The 15148-nt window shown below is 42.8% G+C and overlaps 1 protein-coding gene and 1 pseudogene across 1 annotated transcript in view; one reads left to right on the forward strand and one right to left on the reverse strand.

The window, feature by feature from the left end:
• The window catches only part of LOC143655457 (small ribosomal subunit protein uS2 pseudogene), a 38606-nt pseudogene extending 32471 nt beyond the window's left edge, over positions 1-6135 (reverse strand).
• A 444-nt stretch (positions 6136-6579) lies between these two features.
• Positions 6580-15148, forward strand: part of SORD (sorbitol dehydrogenase) — a 32568-nt gene continuing 23999 nt past the window's right edge. Inside the window, exon 1 of the mRNA XM_077127747.1 lies at positions 6580-6773. Coding sequence (XP_076983862.1) covers positions 6705-6773 — 69 coding nt within the window. The 5' untranslated portion in view covers positions 6580-6704. The remainder of the gene's footprint in view (positions 6774-15148) is intronic.

Here is a 15148-nt window from a genome sequence, read left to right on the forward strand (position 1 = left end):
GGATCTCTTTTGTCTATGTTCTATAGCTATCATTTTTTCCTGTAATCATTCTAAACTCTGTTCATTTCTATTTTATTTTATTCAATTTTCTCAATCTTTGTCTGTATTAGTCAGGGTTCTCTACAGAAACAGAACCAACAGGAGAAATTTGTAAATATGAGATTTATAAAGGTGTCTCACACAACGTGGAAATGGAAAAGTCCAAATCCATAGGGCAGGCTGTGAAGTTGGGCAGCTCTGATGAAGGGTCTGGATGAGGCTTGCTGGCTGAAGAAGCAGTGGAAAGGTCTCTCCTTCTTTAAAAGTCTTCAGCCAATTGAATGATCTCATTTGTGGGAGACACACCTTAGTTGATCGCAGATGTAATCAGCCACAGGTGCAATCAATTTCTGATGATTTAATATACTAGCCACAAACTATCCTTGCAGCAAGTGTCACTCCAGTGCTTGCCTGACCAGACAACTGGCCATCATCACTTGGCCAAGTTGACACCAGAGCCTAACCATCACAACTGTCCTTTATGTCCTTCACTGTATTTTTGGAAGTGTCTACTCCTTTTTGTTGCTTGCAATTTTGCCTTTACTTCTTTGATGGTTTTATTTTGCTTCACTTTCTTTGCTGCAGACTTCACTTCCAGTTCACAATTTCATTTCTTTTGGACATTTCACCATCTCTTCCTTGAGTCACTTGTGCTTTGTGGTATTTTCTCATAGACATAACCACTTTATCTAATTTTCCTTCCTATTTATTTATTTTAACTTTTAATAGAAAAAATGCAATTACAATTCAAAGAACTTTATTTCTTGATCCATTGAGAATAAGTTGCCAAAATGAGGCCCCATCAAAATTAAGAAATTGACACTGATATATTACCTAGCTAATTTTCAGACCTCTTTCAAGTTTTGCCTGCTCTTCTAAGAATGTTCTTTATAGCAAAATGATCCATTTCAGAATCATATGTTGCATTTAGTTGTCATGGGTTTTTAGTCTCCTTCAATCTGAAATAGTCCCTTCCCCCTGACTTTCTTTGACTTTCATGGCATTGACATGTTTAAAGATTACAGACCAGTTATTGCAGAATGCTCATCAGTTTGGGCTAGTTATGTATTTTCTTGTGATTAGATTCAGTTAATGTATCTTTGGCAGGAATACCTCAATAATGATGCTGTTTTCTTCTTAGTGCATCCCAACAAGTGGTACAGGATTTCAATTCATCCTATTACCAAGTATGTGAACTTTGATCACTGAATTAAGGTGGTGTATGCCAAGCTTCTCCAGTATAAAGTCATTCTTTTATGCTGTGTAATTACTAAATAGTTCGTGGGAAGGTGCTTTTAGATTATGTAGCTACCCAACCTTTGTCACACTTCCAATTAATTAATTAATTAATTTTTTCACTATAAACTCATGGTTTCCTATTCAATGCATTATGACTTGTTGCTTTTTTCTCTTTTTTTCTTAATGCTCACATTGCCCTTGATTTGGCCAGTAGGAGCCTCTGCAAGTTGGCTTCTGTGTCCTTTGATATATTCTGTGATGCTTGCAACACAACAAGTAACTTCCTTCCTTTCTGGCACAACAAGATGTTGCAGGCTCATTTTGTACTTTTCCTGTCCCAGCCCCTAGATTCAATCATTCCTCCAAGAATCCCTGGTTCCTTTTAGTGGAAAATGTTTAGCAACCAAGATCTGGACTACATGTACTCTTGCTGTTGGGTTTCTCTGATCCTAAACTCTTTCAGTAGACAGAGGTATGGAATGTGTGCATGCATGTGTTTGTAGGTATGGGTGTGTACATATGCAGATATTTATAACTGTATTTATTTCTACGTATGTCTATATATTTATACTGAAAATTATGAGTTCACACTGATCTCTCCAATTCTATCCAAGAGCACAGGGTTTGTTCTGTTTTTCCTTCTTTCCATATTGGTTTCTGCTTTCTCCAACAGTGAGAAACCTCACTCCCATTATTCTTATTTATTTTATCAGCCCCCCTGAATGTACCAATCTTCTACCTCCTTGACTACCTCCTTGTTCTAATCTGCCAAAGCTGCCAGAATGCAACAAACCAGGAACGGAATAGCTTTTTAAAAGGGAAATTTAATAAGTTGCTACTTTATAGTGCTAAGGCCGAGGAAATGTCCCAATTAAAGCAAGTCTATAAAATAATCAAAGGCATCTAGGGAAAGATACTTGGTTCAAGAAGGCTGATGAAGTTCAGGGTTTCTCTCTCGGCTGGAAGGGCACATGGTGAACATGGCATCATCTGCTAGCTTTCTCTCCTGGCTTCCTGTTTCATGAAGCTCCCTGGGAGGCATTTTCCTTTCTCTGCTGTCTCTGAATCTCATGGCTTTCTCTCTTGTTGTTCTTATTCCAGTGAACTAATCCAGACCCACCTGGACACGTCTCCACCTAATCCAGCCTAACAGCCATCTCCAAGAAGATGATCTAATTACAGTTTCAAACATACAGTACTGAATAGGGATTAGAAAAAATGGCTGCCTTTACAAAATGGGATTAGGATTAAAACATGGTTTCTCTAGGGTACATACATCATTTCCAACCAGCCCACACTCCTCATCTAGACAGATGCCTTCCCCACCCCACCCATGCTCCACCACTCCACACTGCTCCCCACCACAGTCACCCTCTTCATCATATGCGGCATCCCTCAACCCACACCTACGTGTGCCCCCTCCCCCATATGAACCCCTGCTTACCGTTCTTGGGCTTTGACATCCCATGTCCCCACCACCCCTCCATATGGATGCCCTCCTCACCTAATTTAAGCTCCCACATGCTGTGCTACTCCTCCTACACACACACACACACACACACACACACCCCACACACACATATTGGCCCCCTTCTTATGCAGCGCAGGCTCTGCTCCCTGAGTTGGACTGCCTCCACATGGGGATGTACTCTTTTTTTTTTTTTTTTAACTTTTTTTATTAATTAAAAAAAATTAACAAACAAAACATTTAGATATCTTTCCATTCTACATATACAATCAGTAATTCCTAATATTATCACATAGTTGCATATTCATCATTTCTTAGAACATTTGCATCGATTTAGAAAAAGAAATAAAAAGACAACAGAAAAAGAAATAAAATGATAATAGAGAAAAAAAAGACTATACATACCATACCCCTTACCCCTCGCTTTCATTTACCACTATTTCAAACTGAATTTATTTTAACATTTGTTCCCCCTATTATTTATTTTTATTCCATATGTTCTACTCTTCTGTTGATATAGTAGCAAAAGGGAGCATCAGACATAAGGTTTTCACATTCACAGAGTCTCATTGTGAAAGCTATATCATTGTTCAATCATCATCAAGAAACATGGCTACTGGAACACAGCACTACATTTTCAGGCAATTCCCTCCAGCCTCTCCACTACATCTTGAACAACAAGGTGATATCTACTTAATGCATAAGAATAACCTCCAGGATAACCTCTCAACTCTGTTTGGAATCTCTCAGCCATTGACACTTTGTCTCATTTTACTCTTCCCCCTTTTGGTCGAGAAGTTTCTCTCAATCCCTTGATGTTAATTCTCAGCTCATTCTAGGGTTTTTCTCAGTCCCTTGATGCTGAGTCTCAGCTCATTCCAGGATCTCTGTCCCACGTTGCCAGGAAGGTCCACACCCCTGGGAGTCATGTCCCAGGCAGAGAGGGGGAGGGTGGTGAGGGGATGTACTCTTCAGCTTTTAAATAATTTGTGGCAAATGCTCTATCGCAAGTTTCATCTGCAATATTTTTCTGGTAAATGTTCTTTGCATTATCTTTTCCACTTCCTTTCACCCTTTTTTTTCCCAAACATGTTTGCACAGTTCCTATTCTGGCTTTTTATTGGTAACTAATTTCTGAATGAGATGTGTTATTACTGGACCAACTATTTCCATATATGATATAAAGGGAGAGGACAAGGCTGAGTTCTAGGTTAATAGGGATTTCTCCTATAATCCAGATTATCTATAAGAGCTCTTTAAAAGCTTCTACTTCTCCCAGCCTCAAAGATGGGCAGTTGTAGGGCTGTTCATAATGTTGCCCACTGGCTCCTTCTCATTGCCTCCTGCAAGGAAGGCTTGTCATTGGGATTCCTTATTCAACCCTATCTTTTCTGATTCTTAGAGCCAAACCAGTTCCACAGCAGCTTCCATCACCAAGCTATGCGCTCTGTTGTTGTTGCAAAACTGAACAATGGTTTTGCAACTCAGAGTAAACTCTTCACCTTGGAAAAGTGTAATTCGCCAGTTTCCCCACTAAGATTTTTAGCCATAGGCATTCTCCCTGCATTTCTTCTTGCACCCTGCATTTCCAGCACTGTGAAATAATGGAGGACCTATGGCAAAGACTACTTCTCACCACTGTGAATGCTATTTTGTTATGAAATTATGTAGGAATTTTACAAGTTATTGATTGATTGATTGATTGATCATTCTGTTCTACATATATAATCAGTAATTCACAATATCATCACATAGCACAACAAGTCATTTAAATATTATAATAACTTCCTTTTTATCTTTTTAAAACTCAGTTTCTGGAGTGCATGGGTAGTTCAGTGGTAGAATTCTTGCCTGCCATGCCTGAGACTGGGGTTTGATTCCTGACCCATGTCCCCACAAACAAACAAACAAAGGCATTGTGAACAAAATTCCTTATGATATACATATCACATATCTGCCTGTGTGTGTAGATATAGATATACACATATGTAGGGACACACGAAAAGAAATAAAGTTTCCTAAGAATCCTTATTAACTCACCCTTTTAGCTTTCCTCCAAAGAACCTTAGTCATAATATATTTCTAAATTTGTCTCTGCCTCTCCAAATCTCTTTGCCCCCAGCCAACAACCTTCAAGACCATTTCCAAATGTTACTGCTCAGGAGAATGCAAATACCACTCCCAGTGTGGCTGCTGTGACATTATTTTAGTGACCTTTGCTGTGGTCCTGATTCTTCTGTTTTCTTGATATAAAAAATCAGGAAACATCTACTTTAAGTGGCCCTCAGCTCTTATGCCTTTTCTGGAGCCACCTTCAGCTTCAGCTTCATCCATTGGAAAGACACTCCTGGGAGGCTGAGAGGAAACCCTTGAAATCAAGGAGCCAGAAGGTGAGTATAAATTCAGGTGCATTAGTGAAGGCAGGCGACCCCCAGTTAATCACCTCTCCAGGAGCCAAGTGCAGGAGAAGCTGGAGGAATCAGCTAAATACAGCCACGTTCATGGGAGAAGTCGTAGGTCAAAGAAGCTGACTGACTCTGTAAGTCCCCTGTAGAAATCTACTCCATTGCCTTGTCACACCTTGTAACAGCCCTCCCTCCTGGCCTGTACCTACACACACACAACACACACACAGTTCTCTCTTACTCATTATTGGGGTTCCAGACTTTGTTCCACCTTCATCATCAAGTAGTTTTTGAGTCCTTACACTGTACAGAACAATTAATCAGGTTCTGGTTAAGAAATGGGGCCTTGCCCTCAGTGGACTTGCAGCTGGAGAAAGGACAATTGCAATAAATGCACAGACTATGTCCCATATTTGGGGCAGGCAGTAAGTGCCACATGGGGATATCTTTGGGAGCTGGGGGCGCTGGAGAAAGCCTCCTGGAGGAGGTAAAGAGGATGTGGCTAAGGATTAAAAAGGAGGGAATGAACCTCTGAGCACAGTCCTCAAAGGAGGAGCATTTGTAGATTGAAGCATTTGGAAGAGGCAGCACCTTCCCGTAAGAGTAAAATCTCCCTCTGCTTCTCAGAGAGGAGAGAGGCTTGAGTTTGAGCAAAAACTGCTTCTTTTTTTTCAGGCAAAGTTTTATTTCAGGAAGAAACAGAGCCCACTGGGCAGCGTTTCAAGAGAGGGAGAAACAGCCACGCTGAGGTGGCAGGGGATAGGGTTTTAATGGCTTGGGGGTAGGGAGTTGAGGGTAGTAGTTAGGCCGGTTTTCATTGGTGGGAGAAACTAGAAAAAAAAAGAGAGAGAAAGGGATTTACAAACTCCATTTCAGAGCTTTTTATACTGATCCATCAGCCCTATGGGATGATGTACCAGTTAGTTCGTTAACTCCTACGCGTGCCAGGTCCTTTGCTGGATGTTGGGGACACAGGGCCAACATGGACGCTACATCAGTGTAGAGCCTGTTTCTCAAAATGTAGACCGAGCTCCTCCTGCAGCATCAGCATTCCCGAGGGCCTTGCTAATAATACAGACCTTCGCCCCTCGGAAACCGTATATGTACCCTAGAAGAATAGCTGTACTGGGCCTGAGAATCTGCATTCTCATCAGATCCATTCCTCCATACCTTGTCTTCCTCAGCTGAAGTTTGAGGTCTGGTGGCTGTTACCTTTGCAGGCTACTTTCAGACAGGTGTAAGGAGAACCTCTGCAGGATGTGAGGCATAAGGAAACCGTGCTGCAGGTGGGGGCGGCGGAGGGGCTTTGCCGCTTGTAGCGGGGCTCCTCAGCCAGGTCGGCGCCCTGTGCAGACAGGACCGAACGGCCCCGCCCCTCGGCGCTAGCCCCGCCCCGGCTGTCAAGGACGAGGAAGCCCCGCCCCCGGCCCGGCGCGCGCCGCCGAGCCCAGGCCCCGCCTCCCGCCCCTTAATCCCGGACCCTCGACCCTGCAGCCACCAGAGCGACCGAAGTCCTGTAGACTCTATCATCGACCCCAGAGGGAGTGAGCAACATGGCGGCGGCGGCGGCCCAGCACGAGAACCTCTCCTTGGTGGTGCACGGAGCTGGAGATCTGCGCCTGGTAAAACGGGAAGTGGGGTGGGGAGCCTAGCCCGACCCTGCCCCCCAACCCTCTGAGCCCGGTCCCTGAACTGGCTGCCCAGTCCCAGCCTCCTGCCAGCCCCTCGCCTTCCGAGCGGCTATCCATGGGCTATGGGGGTGAGGGGAGATCTTGTCGCGTGCCTCCCGGAACCTAGCTCCGTGTCCTGCACGTGGCAGGCGCCCAAGACGTGTTGCAAAATTTTTGAAGCCTTCTTCCTTTGCTTGGTGCAGATGCATAGTCCTGCCTGTTGTCGTTCCTTTCAAAAGAGATAACAGGGAGGATGCCTAAATTAGGACCTGCCCTGAACTTCCTCGAGAAGGCCGTGGGGGGGGGTGGGGAGAGGAGGAGGGCAAAAGGATGCCTAAAAACTGTGGAACCTGTATTTAACCTCTCTTGCTCCAGTTTCCTCATGTGACAAGTGGAACTGACAAAACCTCCGTTGCAGAATTATCTTGATCATGAAAGTACCTAGCACTTAGTAGGTGCTTAGAAAGTGCCAGTTCCTTTCTCTTCTCCTTCTGGTACAGGCATCCATCTCCAGGACTGTCAGCACCAGACTTCTGGATCTTGATAGCTTCCATGCTGTCTCTAGATCTCCTTTTCTCCTTCTATCCCTTAGTCCACAGGTATTTTCAGCTGATTTCTTTTCTGATCCTGTTCCCCTGTCCCTTTGGGAGCATATATATATGTCTATTCTGCCCCAGCCTCTCCTTTCTGCTCTCTAGCTTGTGGAGCCAAAGTTCAGGGAGTTGCGCAGTCAGCCAACATGGCAAAGTCCATTTCAAATGGGCCTGGGATGGCCGTGGGTATCTGAGGGGGTGGGTGCCAGCCATTGCAGAGGGATCCATTTCTCTGTTGCTTCCTAACACTTCCCCTTAATAGAGAACATACATTAGATTGGAGGAGCTCGGAAGATTTTCCAGGTCAGCATTTGTTGTCTATTTTGGGGACTTAGACCCTTTTGGGGATCTGTGATCTTTCTCCCCACATAATGCAACAGACTGAGATTGGCAACGATTTCAAAAAGTTCGTGGACTCCCTCGATAGACCTTAGAGATTCTTAGATTAAGAATTTCTACTGGAATCCGTGAACTCCTTACTTCTTGTGGAGGTTTTCTACCCTTGCACATCTGAACATGCTTAGGGAGGGATTCTGCATGATGTAAAAAAAAAACTCTCTTGAAGACAGAATCTGTTGCTCCACTGCAGCTTTCCTTTTGACGTGTTTCAGGCTTGGTTGAATTGGGGAGGTGGGGTAGAGGTTGCCATGCATTCCCCACTCCTCTTTCTTAGTGTGTCTTTGTAACTGCCATCTGGCATCAATACAAAAGGCAAGGGAAGCACGTACATACACAGAACTCTTTTGCTGGTCAGAGATTCCCAGTGTGTTTGTGCCTTCCCAAACCTGTTCCATGTGTCTGTGTTGTGAAGCTTTGGGACTTTGAAGAGAAATGGTGGTGGGTTGGGGGTAGGGGATAAATGTTACCCTAAGAGTGCTTGCCAGTCTTTTGTTCTCCTTGGGGCCTTTCCTTGGGGAAGGTGGGAGTTGGGGGAAAGCTTGACCTTGTGTCTTCGTCAGTAAACTCTCTCATTTACACATACACAAAGAACCCCGGTCGGGAGCCAGCTCTCTATTTCTGCTCTAGAGGAGACAGTGCCATGTCCAGGCAACAGGCTTGGATAGTTAACGGAGCCAAGACAAGAACTGAGAAAGAAGTTCAGACTCTCTCTCCAGTGCTCTGTCCATTCACCTGAGAGTCTCTGCCCAAGGTGCTGAATTTACCAGTATTTACTGTTACGAACACCGGGTTGTACTATGCGGAATGGAAAATGGGATGGTTACAGAGTGATTTTAAGCTCAGTGCTTCGTTCCACAAACATTTACTAAATGAGAGTGCCTGCCATGTGCATGGGCTAGGGCCCAGACAGGAGGTCAGTCTGTTCTAAGGAGAGAAACAGTTGAAGTAAACAATTATGACTGAGTGGAAGGACTCTGATGGAAGCTGCAGGGAGTAAAGGCCCCTGAGGGAGAGGTACTTAGCCCACCCTGGGTTGGAAGAGGCCCTAGAGGAGATCGAAGCTTCTTAAACTAATTCTTAAAGGTTAAATTCAGACAAATTGGAGAACAAGTGCAAAGATATGTAAAAGACAAAGATTACAGGCCTTGTTTACTGAGGGCCTACCCCTCCCTGTGCTCAGGGCCTGCTCTAGGCAATTCCCTTAAAAAGCAGCAGATTAGAATTAGAATCCCAGGTTCGGCCCTGCCTTAATTTTCCTAAATTCATGTTCTCCCACTGCTCACCAGATTACCTTTCTTTAGGTGGCTCTGTGGAAAAAAGCTTAAAATTGATCCCAGCAGCATTGCATGAGACCTTTGAATTGCATTAGAGGCTGAGGGGTGGGGGTAGGTGGGTATATCCTAAAGGCAGAGTTAAGTATTCTAGAAAGTGTAATGGGCTAGGGAATTTAGCCAGTAGCTGTTGTGGGGCTGGTACAGTAATTGGATTAAAAGGTTCAGGCGGATTCAGGAGAACTCCCAGGATGGAAAGTATGGATGGTATTAGAGTCATTTACTAGAAGTAAAGAAAAGCAGATTAAAGTGATGGAATTGGGGTTGAACATTTGAGTTTAACATGTCTTTAGGGCAGGACCTCAAGGTGGCTTTGAGAAGTTACTTTGGGCGTAGGGGTCTGTAATGTAGAGATGATATCCGAGGTGAAGATGTAAATTCAAGAGTCATCCCCTTCTTTGCTGAGCAGTACTGCCCACCACTGGCTCCCTGCCCTAGGGGGCATTTGGAAACTTATAAAAAGGACTTTGGTTTGGTTGTTAAAGTGACTGAGTGGCAAGGTTGGCTAATGTCATTGAGTGTACTCATTGTCCTACAAAACAATTGTCCTGCCCAAAATAGGCCCTATTGGGAAGTAGTTGATGGATGAGCTTGCCTAAGATGAGTGGAACATGTAGAGTGAGAGGGAAGGCAGTGGAGGATCTTTACCAACACCCCCCACCCCCTCCCCCCGGGGGGCTTTGACACTGGAGGGGAGGAGGCAGAGAGAGCTTATAGCACAGGAGAGTGACTAAGGAGGTCCTGAGCAGCGAGCAGTGGCACCTCTAACCCAGCACAGTTCCTCCTGGGCCCTAGTACTGATAGAGCACAGCTGTCCCCTAGCACCACCCTAGGGTCCCCTCCCAGCACCTATCTGCCCCTCACAGTACACTCAGAGCCCAGTGAGAACCAAACATTTAAACCATCTCAGCAGAAAAAGGGATGGATAAAGGCCACAACCTTCAAATGTATGGACAATTCTTAACCAAATTTTAATGTGGACGCAGGCAGTAATCTTGTTTACCAGTTTAACTCTTATTGTCTCTTTGGCCAGTCCTGAGAAATCAAGAAGTTGCTTTTAACTGGGAAATGAATGACTGGTTTATAAAATTGGAACATAAAATAGTTTAGTTTTTCTCCACTGAAGCTATTTTTGATAGTGATGGGTAGTGGTGGCATTGCTTCTTTTTTCCAAGTGTTCTCTGGTTTGTTTTTTTTTGCCTCGGGCATGGCAGGCAAGCATTCTTACCTGCTGAGCCACTGTGGCCCGCCCCCAAGTGTTCTCTGTTTTACTTGAATGGTATGGAAGATGTAAGGAATTAACATGGTCAGTGCCTACTATGTCCCAGGCATTTGCTGGATTCTTTAATACAGGTCTCCGAAAGTGGTCGGTGGTGAACAAACAATTCTGTTTTTATTTCCATCCAGCCATGGAGTGATGTTTTTGTATCAGAGCCTTTTGAATATCGCTGCAATGTCAAAACGCTATAAACATTTCTAAATGCTCCTCTTAAATTCTGTACCAGTAGCAAACAGTTCATTGACCATAATCTGAATACTCTTTAATCTCCCTTATTTCTGAAAGCTCTGCCAGATCTCAGGAATGAGCATCACATCTGGACAGAGAGAAGAGTGGGCGAAAACTGTCCCTACTTCCAGAGAACTGAATACCGCGACAGGTTGTAGTCAGGTTTTTGTCTTATGATTGGCTATCTGAGGAGAGGACAAGTTAAAGGAAAAATAGTCCTTTTCGAATAATAGGTCGACATTGGTTAATTAAAAAGGGCAAAATAGTAATAATAATAACACAAACGCCTCAACATCAAATTTAAACACTAATCAGGGTACCAGGAAGATATTTCTTGAGGTTTTTTTTTTTTTTTTTTTTTTACTTTTTGAGGGAATATATTATACCCTGGGTCAAAAGAATTGGTTTGTATCTGTACTCTAACATTTTTTCAAAAACAGGATAATCCTAAAACTATTACAACACTCACAGGCCCTCTCCTTGCCATTTAAACTTTACTGTTAGGATCCATTGAGAGGTAATTATCAAATGAGGGAGGAATCATAACCGAGAAATTAAGATTTAAGGGATAATTATGGTGGCTGAATCATTATATTGATGATTTTTCTTTCTGTATTATAGAAAAAGATAATACCTGAAATTACTAAAAAAAAAACTAGTCCCCTCTTATTTATACTTTTGTAATAATTATCCTAGCCTAGTCTCACCCTTGTTTATACTTACTATTGTAATGGTAACAATTCCATTTCCTTTTGTTTTTTTTTTTTTTTTTGGACAAATATAGTTTATTTTCTCTTACATAAAATATATAGAATAAGCAAATTAATAGAGACAAAAAGCAGAATAGTGGTTGCCGGGTATGGGGGAAGAGGGCAGTAGGGTATATTACTAAATGAGCATAAATTTTGATTGAATCTCCCCTTGTTTTGATCGACAAAAACTTTGAACCCTGCTAGACCATCTGAGTTCCTGTTTTGTGCCTAGTAAAACCCTCCTTGTCTTTTTGAAACCCTAGTGTCTCACGAACTGGTCATTTGAGAAAATGTGCTGCCTTTGTCTAGTATCAGGATGATTGAAAGAGAAGGGAATTGTATAATGAGGTGGTCTGAACACTGGCAAGTCTGAAGGTCTTGGGCCTCAGGTCCGCTTTGCTACTAGCAGACAGGCCCAGCTGCTTCTGTCTGATCAAAGGCGCTGGGTTGACATTAATAAGGCACTGGATTAAGCTGGCGATCACCCGGTGTTAGTGCTGTAATAGCAGAGCTGGATTTACCAGCCAGAGACACCTGAGATGGAAAAATAGATAGTAAAACTCCTTCAGAAGAAAGGGAAAAACGGAGAGCAGCAACAAAACCCAAACCAGATAAACCACTTAAAATTCATATGTAGAAAGGAAATACAGCATATCTCTGCCAACTGTTACAGAAAGAGAATGCAATGCCTTTGTCTGCAAAAGGCCATGAGCACATAGCTAACAATTTTCCCCCTTGAGAGAAGCAAGAGCAGTAAACAGCACCACAAATCAGATTTTATCATTCGTTTTTTGTTTGTTTGACTTTTTTTATTGTATTATATAACATATATACAGAGCTAAGAAAGAGAAAAGCAATAGTTTTCAAAGTACTCTTCAAGTAGTTACAGGACAGATCCCAGAGTTTGTCTTGGGCTACCATGCGATCCTCTCATTTACCTTCTAGCTGGTCCAAAATATAGGAGGCTATCATAGTCCTATATTTATCACCACAATCAACTTTTTTTCCTTCTTTTTTTGTGAAAAATAACATATATACAAAAAAGCTATCAGTTTCAAAGCACGGCACCTCAATTAGTTGTAGAACAGATTTCAGAGTTCGGTATGGCTTACAATTCCACAATTTTAGGATTTTACTTCTAGCTGCTTTAAGATATTGGAGACTAAAAGAATATCAAAATAATGATTCACCAATTATACTCTTTGTAAACCCTACCTTCTCTGTATAACTCCACTATCACCTTTGATCTTTCTGTCCTGCTCTTTAGGGGTATTTGGGCTATGGCCTTTCTAACTTTTCATGTTGGAAGGGACTGTCAATAATATGGGGTAGGGAGATGGAACTAGCTGATATTCTGGAGAGGCTGGGCCCTCTAGGTTTCAGGACCTATGTGGTCCAGGGACCCATCTGGAGGGATTTTAACATTGTTTTGCAATAAATCCTAGTAATACTAAAAAATGTTGTAAAAGCGATCCCATTCTGAGGTGAGAAACTAGAATAAGGGGTGTGGGGGAAATTTCTCTTTTTAAATTGTTTGAGAAGGAATTTAAGAAAGAGGAGACATATGTATGTATATATACAATATTGGCATCCAATTTATACATCTTTTAATATGACTATTAAAACTGGCAGTTTTCCCAAAACCAAATTTACACCAGGTTTTGGGGAAAATTCAACTTTGATGTAGTCATATTCAGCCCAAGATTGAAATAGAACAACACAAATGTTCAGTTACATACACCTGAATACAGTGAGCATTTACTATTACTAACAGACTAGAGCATCCAAGAAAGTGTTGAGACTTCATATTTTTGTTTAAAATAAAGAACCATCTAATGAGTTCATGCATGGTTTATTGGGACATTTTGAGTTGTAAACAAGGTGTATATATATATGTATATATGTACACGCACTTATCGATACATACACATACATTCACATACAAAAACACTGCTGAGAATTGAATATCCTATAACCATCCCACATGGAGAGGGCTAGAGAAGCTCAAATCACAGGGACGATTTCTTGCAGGAGGTGATTGCCTTCACCCTCTCTCTCTGTTTACAATTCTCCACTCTCTCCAGGAATGAAACCACATATTGGACTCCCCACCTGGATATTCCCAGACATATCCCAAACCTAAGTTTCTGCAGTCCTGGGACTGTCATCAGGAAGTCATCCCAGATGCCTCCCTTCCCTTCCCTTCCCACCTCAGTGTGAGATCTGGAAGAAGGAAATGGATTAACCAGTGGTGACTGCCCCCCCCTCCCCAGGTGACAAGTGCAGGAGAGTTCGAAATTGCAGGAGGCAGAACGGTTGAGGTGCAATAGAGGCACTGTGGCCACGTGTCAGGAGCCCTGGCAGGCGGGAGGGAGCAGATGGTGGAGGCTGGCTGCTGGGGACCTGGGGCGAGGCTGCCCATCTACACTGATTCCTGTCTGCTGTCCCCACTCTGAGGCAGGGGGCTGATTTTGTACTCTCCCCAAACTGGCAGGATCAATCCCAAGAGCTGGAATCCTTATTTCGTTCAAATTCCAGCCTCAGAAAGAGCAGTAAAGCTCTCATAGTATTGACGTGAAAGACAACAGAGATGCAATTTTTCTTCCAAACAACTTAAAACATTTTCCTTTTTTCAAAGGGATAAGATTATGTGAGCTAATTTAGGGGAAACAACTTTGATTTTATTTGTTTTAAAATAAGAGCTAACTTATTGGGCACTCTCTTTTATGATTATCTTTTTTTATTCAGAGGAGGAAACTGAGGGCACAGAGAAGTTATCTAACTATTGTGAGGCCACACAGTTGGTGGGGGAGCCTGGGTTTGTCTATGGACAGGTGTACCCCAGGGTTTGAAGGTATATGCCCAGTTGAGCGGGTAGAAGTAGAGGAAAGGAGGCATTTAGGATACTTTTAGGAAGTATATTTTTAGGCTAGTTTGAGAAAATACATAGATAAAAGGCACCTGATAAATTAGGATTTAGAGGATGATTATGATTGCTGAATCATTATACAGATATTCATTCCTTTTTACTTTCCAGTATTTTAGAGTACACAGAGGGAAATACCTGAAGTCTCTGAACGGTAATCCATCTGCCTTGATCTCTGATAATGATTATATGGCTTTCAGTTTGTGATTGTAAAAACCTGGTGAATGACCCTTTCTTGTACTCCTTTATTTTTTTTTTCTCCCACTGTAGAAGCTTGTAATCACAAGGGTACCCTCCTAATGCTAACCGAGGACCTTGAATCAACTCGGAACTAACCTTTAACTTGGTTCTAGTAGCTCCACTCCTTAACCTTTGTAAATTATTTCTGCTTATACTTGCTATTGAGATGGTAACTCTATCCCTCCTTTCTGCTTATACCTGCCATTGAAATGGTAATGACTCCATCTCCCCTTGTTTTAATCCATAAAATCTCCTTAGACTGGGAGAGACAGATCTTTAGGCCCTAAGGTCATCTGATCTGCTTCGCCCCTAGCAATAAACTCTTTCTCTGAAACCCCAGTGTTGTTACCTGGCAAAGGCGGTGGATTCTTTTGCCCAACTTGCTCAATAACCAACTCCTGAGACACCAGAGTTCAAAGAGAGAGTTTATGACTGCGTGCCTAGTAGGAGAGCAGGCGGCCTAGCGGCCCCAAATCTGTCTCTTCGAACTGCAGTAATTCAGATAGTTTTACTAGAGAGGTGAGCAGGGTTTAGGATAATGAGTACAGTGGCCCCAGATGCTGTAATTAGGGGGGATCT

This window comes from Tamandua tetradactyla, chromosome 14 (genome assembly GCF_023851605.1).
Source record: "Tamandua tetradactyla isolate mTamTet1 chromosome 14, mTamTet1.pri, whole genome shotgun sequence".
NCBI classification, from domain to species: Eukaryota; Metazoa; Chordata; class Mammalia; order Pilosa; family Myrmecophagidae; genus Tamandua; species Tamandua tetradactyla.